The sequence below is a fragment of the Rhopilema esculentum genome, chromosome 21 (genome assembly GCF_057945365.1).
Source record: "Rhopilema esculentum isolate cy_ngs chromosome 21, ASM5794536v1, whole genome shotgun sequence".
Taxonomy (NCBI): Eukaryota; Metazoa; Cnidaria; class Scyphozoa; order Rhizostomeae; family Rhizostomatidae; genus Rhopilema; species Rhopilema esculentum.
In genome coordinates this window covers 11,824,527-11,840,026 of record NC_142835.1, presented here as the reverse complement: position 1 = coordinate 11,840,026, position 15,500 = coordinate 11,824,527, and the positions used below count along the sequence as shown (strand labels likewise).

Here is a 15,500-nt window from a genome sequence, read left to right as displayed (position 1 = left end):
ATTATGGAGGACGACAAGCTTCATGAATTCACGAAATTCGTGAACTCAAAGGCATTTGAATCTTCAGTGAACAAAAAAGAAACAATATATCACCTCAACTTGATCATCATTTATCAGAGTAACAATATATTACGCAATCAACATGATCTTCAACGTACGAATTTTATGGAGTCATATAATAGTTCAAACATGAATTTTCTTGCCTAGACATGCAACACTTTTGTGTTGTCTTATCACCCGCATGCAGGCTCATAACATCTAGTTTATTGCAATTCTACAGACAATTCTGGTTTAGAATTTGAGAATGGGTGAACCAGGGATCGTAAAGTGTCCGTTTATGGTTTTGGCCAGGTCGAGCTATGCACTCCTGACTGGTTGAGTACGTTCCCTATCGAGTGACCCCATCTCCAGCTCCGGCCAAACTCTATTTCACCGGATTCTATGACTCACTGCTCAATTTTTGGTGCAACCTACCACAGTAAGTTATTGTTCAGGTATTAATAAGGGTGCTTTACAAGACTGGTGGGGCGGCGGCGTATACACTAGCAACCATCCACCAAGAAACATAGTTCTGGCTTGGATAGTTGCTTCCAAGAGACGAACCTATGCACAACACCCCCACACTACCTTCATTCGAGATCAAAAGTAACAAAAGTAAGACTAATGCATCGTTATCAAAAATTCTCCATTTGATTGCTGGATTTGTAAGAGACGAACAATATAGAAAGTCAAACAATGGACAAATGGAACCCATAGCCTGCAGACAAAATCTTGAAACAAAGCTCACTCTTTTAGGAAACAGTAGCCATCTTTGGGGTAAGGCATCTTTGATATAACTATTTACACGATCATTCTTATTGACAAAGAATGGGCTAAATTTAGATGGGCGATTTATACAAACAAAATTGCTCAGCTGAAAACGTAACTTGCTACAGACCAACAAAACAGCTAATCAGCGATACACTCCATGAAAGAAAATTTTTATGAATTACAGAAACCCATGAAATATTGACGTACAAAAGTGTCCATTGGCAATTATAAGTGAAGTCCTTTATATTCTGTGCCATCAACAAAACTAAGTTAGAACTTGAAAACATTAGTCACAAAACTAAACAAGATAGCGCTCCGTGAGATATCGGGGTACGTATTACTCTTATGTCTAGAAACTGGTTAAAAAGAACTCCGCTAATAAAGTGTCTTTCAAGATTGTCCCAAAAAGATGTAGAAGCCAGTGGAATACAATTTGCTATGGACACAATCGTTTCGAGTAGGTTCTTGTTCTTGATTCGGGGAAACGACTAGTGTAAAAATATTAGCATTAAAAAGTTTAGGGATACACAGCATCACACGGCGAGAATGCATCAGCTGCATGATAAGAAAGATACCATAGTCACTGAAAAGAACAAATAGAGAACCATCCTCAATTCATACAATGTCAACCTCTGGTTACTTTTGGAAGTGCCTCTAATTATTATAACGTTCTTCCAGTAATTTAACGGCATTTTCTTTCTGGACCGCACCAAAAAATGCGTCTGAATATCAGACACGTATTCTTTGCACCTGATCAAAAGGCTCATTCCTGCAACAAGAGCTTTCCTTAATATTGACCCGTTTCTCTGGTGTACCAATGTGCAAAGCAAAGACGATCTATGCTCTAATGTTAATGAGGCTACTATTATAAGTTAATGGAGACAACTGTGTTTAATCTACGTGTAAATGATTAATAAAAAGAATATGCTTCTAAAACGTCATCATGAGCATCAACAACGACCTCATGAAAATTCCCACCGCATTCACGCATCATTACTGTTCTCAAAAAGTGTGTCTTGCGAATCTTCATCGTCTACCTCGTTCTCAGACTCAGAGCCAGAACCAAAGGAAGGAAGTGGCGACGGCGTGTGAGTATGCTGGCCTGAGCGATTACTGTCACTCGTGAATGAGGTTACAGAGGATGCACGTGAAGTCGCGCGGTGAATGCGATTCGAAGAGTTCGGAAGTGGGGAGGAGGGGGCCTGAATTGGAACTGCCAGCGGCGAAGATGGGGATCGGGCTCGTTCTTGTCTGCAAAAAAAGATGAATTCATTAGTAATGGGGTTGCGTGAAATATGCTGATTTGGTGGGACAAGCAAAAATTGTAATTAACAAATTAAAGAGAATCACTTTTTATTTTAGAAAACAAGAATATTTTGAACAGAAATTATCGTTGATATGCAGAAAAAAGAATGAAGAATCACAGAAGATTTAAATAAATTTCGAAAAATGAACTTCGAAATGAAGGAAAAATGTGCTTCGTACATATTTCAGGTATTTTGTTGAGTCCAAAACGACGGAAAATAACGAAAATGTGACATCGATTGTGAGATATAATTGCTGCAGGGTATGAACAAAATATGATTGCTGCAGGTCTCCTTCTTTCATAAATATGCAGGTCTCAGTCAAACTATGTAACACTCCGTTACATTCCAGAGATGACAAAATACTGCCACATCAGACTCGCATTCATTTTTAGCCTAAAGTCTAGATTATCACAAGTCCATGTTTTACACAAAGTCTTCAGTTTAACCCTGATTGCTTAAGCACTCTTCAGAGTAGCTCGTCAAAATATTGTTCACACCTTGTGTGTTTAAACGGAACAAAAATCGCAAAATAAAAAAGAATTTCATGCATGTGGTAACACTTACCGGTCCGTGGGGATCTTGACAATCTCGTTTTCAATGCTGCCACCAACAGCCATTTCTGATTAGGGAAAATCCAGTTCAATATTGTTATTTATATAAAGTTTTAAAAAAGGACTTTGAAGAACGGATCGCTACACACACAATATGAGCATATACTAAAACTGCAACCTTTTTGTGGATTATGATAGGGACAGACTTCAATGGTCTGCGCAAAAGCCCTTAAAAGGGAAAAGAGGGAGAAGCTAAAAGAAAGGGAGGTGGGAAAAAATTTGTTGATTTTCATTTCGAAACAGAACAAGCGAAAACCTGGAATGATGCAATAACGAACCTCTTTATGTTAGACTCACTCGCATAGGTTGCTTTTAATATTCCTTAAGAAATTAAAGGGGGCAGGGAGGGGGGGGGGGTTTCAACGGCCGCTGTGAAGACGGTGGTGCATGTAGTTGGCAGTGAAGACGGTGATGCAGTTGGCTTGGATTAGCTCATTTCTTTGTAAATAGCTATGTAGCGCCAACTTTAAATAAATTGATTATTATCATTATTATTATTATTATGTATGCAACTGCATCTGTATGGACACATTGTTTTAGCTAACAGGTTAAGGCGATACTCACGTTTGACGTACGGTTCAAGAGCTTTGGGGACCATTGCTTTAGCAGCATCGAGCTTCTCCGGCGGGCATTCGCCACTCTCAAGGCCAAAAGCCATGCCCATCCTTTTTAGCACCTCAATGTCATCGTGGATTTCAAACGTGTTGTCAAAATTGAACAGGTATTCGGTTCTAAAAAAGATATTCACAGTCATTGACGTAAACACAACGATTAGTACTTTAACATAATTTTCAAAAATATATCTTTACATAAAGGAGGGAAAATAATTTAATTGAATGCAATATTAGTTAAAAAATTTCAAAGCCGATGCTATTCGATGCCGACTGGCATTCCACCACTGCAGAAGGGAAGGTTTATAAAAGGCCCAACAGATGACGATCCAGTTTACATTCGAAACAGACAGGCAATTTGTCTCAGTGAGATGCAACGCGGCATCATTGTCAAGGCAACCGCCGGATGATTAAAAAATCATCTAGTAAGGAATAAGTGTATTTGTAAAATGATTTCATCTCAAAGTCTAGATAGAATGAGAGCAACTTTTTAAAAGACTCCTTGAAGACAACACGACACCCTGAAGTACATTAGAATGTGACTGATCAGAGATGGACAAAGGAGATCATTGCAAGACGTACTTGTCGCTAGAAATACTGCAATCAATCACAGTCTTTTTACTTGTATTTACAATGATGAACGGGAGCTGAATGGCGCTGTTTCGATCTGGAGTGGCCCCTTTCCTCTCCGTCTCCTTGTTCCTTTCAACCAGATTTTTGAAGGCGATTTCCTGCAAGCAAAAGGTATCTGTTGTTTCAAAAGCAGAATTAAGAATGATACGGGGGTTGATGAAAACTGAAATGTCGTTGATGATACTGGTCTTGAAGATCAGGGGGTAAGGGCTTAGCTATTATAATGATGGAAAACAGCGATTACAAATAATGACTATGTTTTAATCATTGCGCAAACGATAATCATATTAACAAATGTAGACAATTGCAGATCCACACAGCAGGTGTTGTTACGAAAGTGGAACTGGTAAGATCCAACTCCACATCTACGCCTGTATCTTTAATAAAAAATCAATTTCTACGCCCGGTGGAACCGCTTGAGAAAAAGAAACACGAACCTGTAGAATAAGCTCTTGTAGTTGGAGCTGTTTTTGTCGAATTTTCTCCATTCGCTCTTTTTTCTGATCCTGTGAACGACAAGTATCCTCATAAACAAAGCCCATATTGGGAAACACTATTCATAAAATCTGAATCAAAAAGTGAGGTGGGGGGCGGATCACCCTCAATACTTTTGAGGAAAATGGTCTTTTGTTCTAAAACAATGGAAAATGTGACGTCATCTTATTAAAACAATAGGCTGCCCCCCCCCCCAAAATTTTACCAAGTGTCCGCCCCTGAGATGAGCAAATGTTACAAAGGCTACAAGTATGTCACAATATTTTTAGGCATTTGGACAAAAAACAAGAAATCTATGGAGATTGTCGCTAGAAGTGGAACAAACCTCTAAGTACAGACATTCTTGAGCGGAATTGGTGGGTAGGCCAACCCAGCGAATTTCCTTCTTTTCTTTAGTGATAATGTTCATTGCCATCAAGACATTCAGAGCATCGTAAACACGCCTTCTGATGTTTTTTTGGTCGTAGGACTGCAACAAAAAATGCAACCTTTGATCTGAGTTTGTCCAAAGCAGAAATTTGAAAAAGTGCCCTTCACAACAAGATGAGGCTGGGCAGTAAACGGAGAAAAAGAAAAACAAGTAGCTGTGGTGCGCTGATAAAGGAACGCATATGGGCTTCATCAAAGAAAGAATATCGGTTTCTTCTTAACAATAGTTTTGCACTTATTAGCATAAAGGTGTCAATGACCAATTGTAAGCAATGAAGTAATTGGTGGCTGTTTTCAATTCCCAAACAAAAGCGCCAAGAAAAAAGTCCATAGGAGCCTAAGAATCATTTTGGCAACTTTTGTTTCGGAATATCAAATAAATCCAGTCCTTTTCAGATCCAATAGACTAGCTTCTAATATGGTGACAAAAAGAATTTTCTGCGAACATACCGCATCAGATGATGGCACATGCTTTGTGGGGTCACTGAACTCCTGGACAAGCTCATCCGCAACCTAGAGAACCAAATAATGCTAATAACCCAGCTGATATTAAATCCATATACGCTAAACGTGGAAAAGATAAACCAAACATTTAAAGGTTAAATATCGATTGAGGAAGACAAAACGACTGTGTTGATAGCACCGATGGGGCGTGGACAAAATAAATTGACAACAATTATGATTATAATGATAGCGTCGTTGCTGCTGATGGCGAGCAGTTGCTTCAGGCTGAATGCACAAGCGCTTGAAGTCGATAACAATATGAAATCCCAAGTATAAAAGGTTAGTAAGCCATGAATCAACCTAGGGGTGAATTAACACTGAATGAACAAGGATCAGTTGCATTGCTATCAGTAGCAACTACCAAGGCAAGGGGATTCCCTGATGAGTGTTTCGATTTTGTTTTGTATTTTGTTATCAAATAATACAAGACAAAATGATGTCGCGTTTAACATTTTTCTAGAGGGGAATCCCAAGCAGGGGAATGAAAGGACAATCGAGCGGACTGATCGCAAGTCTCAATTTGAACTTAATGCTAAAGATGATGAAACGTTTAAAGTATTTCAGACGAAAACATTGCGAACCTCATTGTATGTAGTGGTCTGCTTCTGTTGAACTTTCTCGCAAACTTTCATTGAAAAATGTCTCAACCCTTTGCCGCCTTTGTCAGTTGACCGAGCAGGCGTTCTCTTTCGTTTTCTACATGCAAGAGAAAATATCCCAATGCATTACATGGTATCTTAAAAAACAGGTTGAATTAAGGAGGAGTTGAAGGCAGAAAAAAGAGCAGAAAAGAAATAATGGTATTGTGAACAGTTGTTAAGAAAGTTCTGAATTTGAATAATATTTGATGGAAACGTAAAACTTTTTATCACTATAAGATGTGAGTATGAAATGCAGTAGCAAGCGACATATATGTGGTTGTAAATTGCAGCTCAGACATAATTGTGAATCGCTAACTTTTTGAATATATAATAAGACCTACCGATCTCCACTGTCAAGAAGATCTGCTTCGTACTCTGCCCTCCGCTTTCTGCTGTTTGGGGTTCCACTGGAAATGAAAATTTGCAATAAACAAGCGAATTCAACATGTCTCACTAACCGTGGCTTACGTAGACTCATGAAAGGTCCACACGAATCTTTTAAGTCAAAATGAACAAATGTTACTTGATGTTTGACAGTTTGGTAAAATATTTTGCCAATGACATTTACTTTTAGGCAGTTTGAGGAAGATTTTTTATATGTGGGAACAAGAATAAGTTTCATAACAAAATACTAAATTGCCTTTGGGAATTTGGGGGCTAATCACTGCCCCAGTGTGAATAACAAATGTCTTACAAATAGGTAAAAATGACCGTATTTGGGGCATTTGCCGTTCACTATATTCTGATCCTAGCAAGTCATTTGCAATTATAATCAAGTCATTAATAAAGTAGGTTGGAAGCCGAAAGAATCTCACCTTTGCCAGGTATGAGTGGGCGAGGAAATGATCGACTCCGCAGAAATCATTCTTGCGCCCAGCTGAATGCTATGACCAGCCTGAAAGGAAATTAAGCATCGCTTTGAATTTTCTCGTAAATCAAGGAGCTAAAAAGCAGGTGCCTGTCCTTCAAATTTCTAGATTCTCGATTGAGGACCTAGGAAAAATATGGCTTAATTAGATAGATTTCTTGTTTAATAAGTAGTCGACGATGGTTTGAAAATAGAGATTTGTTTCCTCAAAATTCATTAAGTAAATCAGTTTAAACGTTGTGATCTGTGTTTCTATTTGTCATGATAACGATATAATGAAATAAACTCAAATAAATCACGTCCAAGATGGCAATGTTGGTGTGAACAGGATGAATTGTCTGCACACTTCTCCTTGCAAGGACTGTAAATTATTTTATTATGTTACACACTTCATTTGCTAACTACATCATCGTTATTTTGGATGTAGCACCACACGCTATGCACATATTTAATTGGTTTTTTCTGTAAAATGTCGACTAGCAAAATGACTGAAAACACTCAGGCCTAAGAAACTGCTAAAAATCGGTCAAGCGTGAGAAAACGAATCTCTTCTCCACCTTGACCATTATTGGTAAACACACGAAAAAGCTTTTTATGTATATTAAAAGCTAAAACTCTTGTTTATTTATTCAATCTAATGTAGGTGATGTAGGTTGCAAGAGCGGCGCGCTACAAGGCAGCGCCGTTTATCGAAGGTTAAAGTAGTAGGGCGTTAATTAATCTTTTTTAACGCATAAAAACATATCTTGAACATTTGACGTATTTTGCACATTTAGCAACAATTCATCAGCGTATTTCAGGCAAATTGTTACAAATTCTGACAAACATTGTTATGACGTGATGACTTTAGAACTTCAGTAAAACCGCGATTAGTCGTCTAATGACAAGTCAAAGAAACATTTTCTTGAACTTTTTTTCGTTTTCCTTGGTTTTGACATGCTCTATGTGCAGTAAAATTCATAAGAAAGTCGAACTCCGTTGCTATTGGTTTTAATATGCTTTGTGTACAGAAATGAACAATAAAATAAACTCGATCTAGCAACCGTGGATAAAATATCAGAGAGGAATCTCACCTGGATTCCTGGTTTGGGTAGTAATACTGGCTGTGTTTGTACAACTAATGGTCGTGGCAACGACTGGCTGCTAGTTTGTTTTTGTGAAGGGCCTAGAATATAAACCACTCATTTTTGCAAACTTGCTTAATTCATGATAATAAAAACTGATTAAAATAAAAGAAAAAACTCATCTAGATATTCTGAGTCGTGTGGAGGCTTTCTACTTCTGGCAGTATCATTTAGCAGAATATGACGATTCTGTATAAACCGTAAATCCTCGAATTGGCTCCCCCTACAAATTATCAATCAGCCCCCCTTGAATAAGCCCCCACTGCTACCGTAAATTTTCGAATTGGACCCCTCAATTTGACGGTCTTTGCCATCTGAGGTTGCCTATGGTGTTTTATTTAATTACCACAACAAATTCATACTTTTGGTAGTAATTAATTAAATGCTCATAAAGAAATTCCTACTAAATTAAAGAGGTCTTTTAATAATGTCTTCTTGATTTCTACAATAGTTTTGTAAGCCCTCCCCTCCACGTATAAGCCTCCCCCTCGAATAAGCCCTCATCCAAAAACATCAAAAATAAATAAGCCCCCAGGGGGCTAATTCAAGGATTTACGGTAAATAACAAAAGACAAGAAAATAAAGCTAAAAACGAAAAAGAAGCACTTTGCATAAAAGTTGTTGTTGAAGTTCATCACAGCCCAAAATCATCAGCTCGAGCAATTCCACAAATTGTGGTGTTAACAAAAGTTGTGTGCCGCTCCACAAAGGGGTATACCTGGCCATTTGGTCAATAATTTTGTGCCCCGCTTGTGGTCAAACCCTGCTACATGCTCTTGGGCATACCCTCCAGAGGGTATTGCGTAAAGCTGTTAGAGCAGCTTTTGCTTAATTGGAGACAATAAACCGTCACCTTTACAAGTAACCATCTTGTAAGACCACTAAAACTGCACGCTTTTCAAAAAGTTGCCTTGTATGGTTAAAACCTGCTTTAAAACCCGCATTACAAATCTGCATCACCTTATCAAATTGAATTCAATATCTTACTCTATGTAAACTGAACTAGAAAATTCAGGCACCTTTTTTGTAATTTATATTGACATATCTCTAGAAGAATCTCGGTTTTTCTGATGCATGCAATTACTTAAGATTCTAGCAAGAGCACCTCTTTCCAAAGGTGTTTTTCAATGGTATTAGTTAAATAAGTTTTATCAACCCTTGTCCTTGGTTCTACCTAAAAATGAAACCTACTGGCCAAAGGCTAATTTATATGAATCAAAAGAAAACTGCACCAATTATCTCATCTGATTTTATCCTGCCTTTTTGAGATTGTAAACATAAGAGAGCAAAATTGGCATAAATGGAAAGCAAAGGTGATGGAGGAACTGGATGATAAAATTGATGAACACATGGGTGAGCAAATGGGAAAGAAAAAAAGGCAAGAAAGGAGAATTGAAATTAAGGTAGTTTATTATTCTATTTATTCATCAGCACCAGCTTGGGCCAACCTAAATAAATTTTTTTCTACCATTGTCTTTGAATGTATGCTGTTCTGCAAAGGTGTTAATGGGTGGTTTCAAAAAATAGAATATAATGAAAATCTGAATAAGGATATGAAATGTTTTTCTAGAGGTTTGCAGTTGCCTACCTTGGGCATATGGCAAGCTGGCTGACCAATACAAGGCAAGCTGGCTGACCAATACAAGGCAAGCTGGCTGACCAATACAAGGCAAGCTGGCTGACCAATACAAGGCATTAGCCACTGAAATGTTGCAATGCATATCCTATCACCCAGTGACACAATGGAACCATCATATTTGTCATGTACATTGCAAACCTTAATTGCCACAAGAAATATCATATCATCAAATTCTGCCTTGATAATCTTAGTTAGAAATGGTACAAATAAATGTATTCACTCTCATTCACTCTATTAAGAAACATTACATTCAAATAAAAGTAGTGCTGCTTCTTAAAATTTGCCAATATTTAAAACATACTGACATTCTTCATTTCATAAATCTTCAAAATATCAAGTCTATTGACAACTAAAATATTAAAAGAAATAAGCTTACTCTTTATACTGCTTGCAACTACCTTTCCGTCTAAAGCTGCTTTTGCTACTGTGAGTATCGTTCCCTAGAACAAAAAATGTACACCAACGCTTGTAATTCCCATAAAGAATTGGAATAACAACCAAAATTTTTTATCAGTTCAATGAAAGCTAGTTAATTCTTTTGAGATCATGGAAGATAAGTACCTTATAGACACTACCATGAAACAAAGAATATGTGAACCATTTTTTAAGAAAGAACAATGCTACTAAAACTTATAGCCAAACTAAAAATAAAGAATTTTTGGCAAACAGAAATCTTTTCAAGTTACCATGTAGCCAGTCTTATTCATGAAAAGTAACTGTAACACGACTGAAGGTGTAACTGATTGTGTAAATTAAGAGGTTTTTTTTACAATGTTCTGTAGTCAAACCTAAAACAATTCTGAAAACATGTTTTTAAGACTCTTTCACCTAGCAACTGTGTTCAGCAAAGCTAAACTATTTTACTTCATTTAAAGGTAGTACATCTCTCAGTTCATTGGTTTATCAAAACAAAGGACAACATTTCTATTTCAGTGAGTTTTCATTTTGTAACAAAGGACGCTTAATGATGCTAACGATGAGTTGTTCTAATTTGTCATGCTTCTCTACTTTCGAGGACCCTCGAAATTCAACAAAATGAACAGCGCAACACACTGTCTTTAACTGTGTGGACTAAAGCAGAAAATATTCAATCTGCTAGTGTCTTCATTATTATCAATAAAACATCAATTTCTTCTTTTATACAATAAGTACACACTTCTTTGTACATTTAGCCATTAGGAAATTATAAAAGTTGTTATGATTTGTCAAACTAGATTCTTTTTGAAAAAGAAATATCATCTAAATTGAAGGGCATTACAGTATCATGCTCAGAAAGAGATTCTTCAAAGCAGAAAAAAATGTTTTGCTTTCCAAATATAAAAAAAATGTTCAGGGTTATCAGCTTATCATGCTCTCTTGCATTTCAGTACTTCCAAACTAAACTTACACTGTAGCAATAATCCAGTAAAATTCAGCCTGTTTTTGTTTGCTCATTTAATAGTTTAATTAAAAGACTCATTGTCATAAAAAGACTTTGCCTTTACCTCTTGCAAACTGATTCCTGGAAGTTTCTCTTCAAATACTGACTTTCCAGTTTCTGTTGACTTGATAGTTGTCTCCTTAGCTGTAAGAATTTAGACAATATCAAAATTTTAATGGATATGCATAATATGTTTTTGTTAGACAGTACTTACATATTGATTAATGTTGTAACCTAATATATTTATGTGCAAGTTATGTCTATAGCCTAGTAAAAGGCCATTTTTTCTTAAGCCAGAAAGAATATACATCTTCTCTGGGTTTGGTAAAAGTTGAATCTTCTGCACTGAAGGCTGTTTCTATCATAAAATCAAGTCAATAACAACTCATTTTATCAAGACAGTATGAAAAGCAGGTAACAATTTGGTCTAGCCCTTTGGTCTAAGAAATCTGGATTTCGGTTTGATCAAGGATTATATAAGAATTGATAAATTTACGAAATGAAATGGTGAATTTGCACCAGTCTCAGTACATACATAAGAAAGAAAGAATTATGATCTGTTTATTATTTCAATTGCAAAGGCTACAGAAAAGCCTTTTATACATATCATCTAACTAAACTAATAAGATTATATAGATTCTTTAGATGGATTAAAAAAACTGTCTAAGTTTGATAAAATTTGTTGGAAATTTTTCAACAACAGCAGCTGTTCTCCTTTCATTAAATTCAAAAAGTTTATTTCAAATTTTTGGAAAAATGCCTTTTGGTTTCTTTGCATACCTTCTATTTCAACTGAAGTCATTTTGACAAATATCTTGATATTTGACAAATATCCATAGTAAATGCAAAATTTTTCCCAAAATTAATTTTGGAAAAAATGGTTTATCGTATTGGTAAAAGAAACCATAAATTCAGGAAATTCACAAATTTCATAAATATTTGTTTGTCTTGATGCAAGATAGAGTGCTGAAAACTACAAGGGGCTAAGAAAAAGCTGACAATTATATCAAATTTTGCTGGGCAAAATACACAGTTCACCCATGGATGTGCGTAAGTTATTGCTTGAAAACAAGAGCAGTTGAATTTGTCACAACTCTGTTAGGTTTCTGTTGCAAGTAGACCTAGGACTCCCATTTGCAATAACAGATATGACTGTCAAGGGTTTATCAGTGGCTGACAATCAGTTTTAAAAAATTTGTGTGGTAACATTTCCTTTGAGTATCTATTTTAAAGTGATATAGCAGGGTTGTTTTTATCTTAATTCATGTCTACCCAGTTTTATTCCCTGTGAGAAGTACTTAAAGCACTTCAAATGTAGCCTTAAGTAACACCAATGCTATGATCTGCCATAGACAAACTATTCTCCTTAATACTTATAGTGCAACGTGACCTGGTGCTAGTCCCTTCCTTGTTTTGACTGAGGGCATTCTTAATAGTTTTGGGCCTTTGTGTAAGGATAGCTGTTTCTGTTTTTTGCTTACAGGGCCCAAAAAATCATTGTTGGAAAATATCATCATCTTCCTGCAGCTCAAATTATGTACATGCTTGCATATCCCTCCTCTGAACTGACTTTTTTTGTTGATGGTACTGTTATATAATAAAGAGCTTCAAAAATCCCTAGAAATGGCTTTGGAAAAGAATCACGAGAAACATGTGTTTGGAATTCAGATGAGGAAACCAAAGAGTTTGGAGTAATCTATGATTATGTTATGTCTATGCAGACAAGAATTCAGTGGAAATGAGTTTCCTCCAAACTCATGGCCCAAACCCTTTCATTTGCCAAAACCACAATTTCATTTGCTAACAGGATTAAAACCATACTTTTATGGCAATCAAACCATTAGTGTAGCTGTCTTTTCAGTTGATGGTTGTTTTGGAGAAATATGTAGCCAATTGGTATCAAATTTCATGCATAATAATTCATTCAGATATCAAGGTGTTGTTGCACAAGAGGATGTCTCAAATAATGAATAATAGATGAAACTTGATGGATGTTAAATATCATGAAAATGCTTTAAAACAATAAACAACAACAAAAAAATTTGCAAATGTACATAAAATATAAATATGATTTTGTAATTTTTACACTGCCATAATCAGAAACCTGTGGGTCTTCACCTCAGAAATGGTGGGTTTGCTTTACTTATCAAACACTTTGCCAATGGAAGTGACCAGGAAATTCTTTAATTGCCATGGGCATACTAGGCTTATTGGGTTCATTGGATACGGAATTAGATAAAAGGTCCAAGACAAAAAAAATTAAATCAATATCTTTAGGTATCCCCTACAAAATACTGAAAACCTAGACCATTGGTTACAATTAAAATCTCAATGGTCAATAGAGGCATTTAAACCTTTATCTTTAGTTACCTGACTGATGAAAAGGACTCCTTTAAGACTTCCTATGCTAATAAAAACAGTAAATCTAAGCATTACACTTTTATCTTTATTGGATAGTGGAAAAATTGCACAAAATAGGCCTAAATCTAGCAGCAATGTATGATTGTTGTCATATTCTTGAATTTATTGGTCAATGCGGTATGGAGAATTAAGGTCGCTCAGCCAAGCAAAGATTTGGAACCTATGCTGTAAATATATAAATTTTGAAGATGCGATGGCATTAAGCACAAAATTAAATGATGATGATCAGTTGCCTGTTGATTATGAAAGTTGGAGTAGCACCTTAGAACTGCCCTGTTCTATACAGCAATTAGTGTTTACAGCTCTGCCTCAGCTTTGAGCACTTTATGACAGACCAGTAAACAGTTTTTTAAATATATACCTATATTGGTGAGTTGAGATGGATTTTCAGTAAAATTTTACAAAAAAATACACATATAATTAATGTTTTAGAGATTTAAAAAGTCTTATATGAAATATCTAGGCCTGAATATGTATGAAGTTTAAAAAGTAAGTTAAACTTATCTAGCCAAGTAAATTTGGAAAAATTGAAACAAGAACTTGAAGCTCTCTTTTAATAATCTGCCAAGTTTAGTTACCAAACTTTGACAATTAAACACCACTTTTCAATAGGGAAAGAAAGTTCCTGCAACATCAACAAAGCACATGTATAATTTGAATATGAAAAAATATGAAATCTTGTGTGGATTAATTGCCAAAAAACTTTACTTGATTTACACACGCAAGTATATTTTGACATTTAATGCAGTCGAATATAAATGCAATATGAATTAGGACAACTGCTACTTCTTATGTTAATTGGTAGTCATGATAAGCACTATAAATTATCGTCATTATGTTTAATAATCTCAAGGATGGATGACTCTTGGCTTGCTGTTTTTAAGATCCTTTTATTTGGTATTTATGCTTTTGATTTTCAAACATAATAATATTGACCACATCGACTTTTGGGTCTGCGTGCATCATGTCGTCAAGGGTCTAACAGAACTTAATTACACACGGCGGTGGGAACAGGATACTTTTTGTGTAGTTTTGCGATAATCCGAGAATATATCAAAACTGATAACCTTAAAAACTTATTTTTGAGTTGCAGGCTAACTGCGATCGCAGTGATGTGAAACCTGACGGAGAAAAGTTTGAATATGATTACAAAGGCATGAAGTGGGGAAAAGGTTCCTGCGCGTGGTCGAGGTCTGGGCCTATCAACTTGGGGCCTACAAACAAACAGACAAGGGTGGTGTAGATAAATCAAAAACATAACTGTAAATTGAGTTATACCTGAACTATCTACAAAGAGTCTTTGCACAGCTCCTCCAGGATTGGCCATCTATCTCTTAAAAATGGAATCGGGTAACTTATATGCAACGTAAACGCATTTTGAGGAGGCAACCGACCAAATGGGAATTTCTTTGTTTGCTACCGGAGAATCCGAACTATCACATTCAGTCGGTGGCAACGATGTAGACCAAATACAGAGTCCAAACAACTGGAAAATTTCCTGAAGTTTGCTGCTCGATATCCTTTGGTATGAATGCGATATATCAGTTAATCAGGAGCAAAAAGGTTTAAAATTGACGAGATCTTATACCTCGCTCTATCACCTATCTTCTTGTGCAGATCCCAATTCCCCGTACAAACGAGATTCGCGGCGGGGACGAAAGGAGGCACCTGATTGGTTAAAGATCCATTTCCTGCGATATACGCATGCGCACACTAAATAACACGATATGTCACTGGCTAGGCCATGTCGTGGCGGGAAAACGCTCCGCGGAAAGGAACGAACATACGCCGTGGCAGTGAATCAATTCATCTGCTATTTAATTGCCTTATTTAGAGTCTTTTCAAAATAAGACGTATCAATCTCTTTCAGCTAGGTAAATATTCATCAAAGATAAACGAATACTATGAATTTTTCCATTTTAGTTCAAAAAGTTAAAAATTTGAACGAGTAGATTATTCTCAGTAGAAAAGCTCCATATACAGATAT

At 36.2% G+C, this 15,500-nt stretch overlaps 1 protein-coding gene across 1 annotated transcript; it reads right to left on the bottom strand.

Annotated features, from left to right (window-relative positions):
• Positions 1 to 89: 89 nt before the first annotated feature.
• LOC135684730 (transcription factor Dp-2) lies at positions 90 to 15,160 on the bottom strand. Its single transcript, XM_065200366.2, has 14 exons — positions 14,792 to 15,160; positions 11,157 to 11,236; positions 10,049 to 10,112; positions 7,983 to 8,074; positions 6,857 to 6,936; positions 6,383 to 6,448; positions 5,982 to 6,096; positions 5,347 to 5,409; positions 4,793 to 4,936; positions 4,410 to 4,478; positions 3,922 to 4,070; positions 3,293 to 3,459; positions 2,682 to 2,736; positions 90 to 2,061 (listed from the first exon to the last, which is right to left on the bottom strand). Exons 1-14 carry the CDS (start codon positions 14,838 to 14,840, stop codon positions 1,794 to 1,796), a joined length of 1,461 nt encoding a protein of 486 aa, XP_065056438.2. The 5' UTR covers positions 14,841 to 15,160; the 3' UTR covers positions 90 to 1,793.
• Between the last annotated feature and the right edge of the window lie 340 nt (positions 15,161 to 15,500).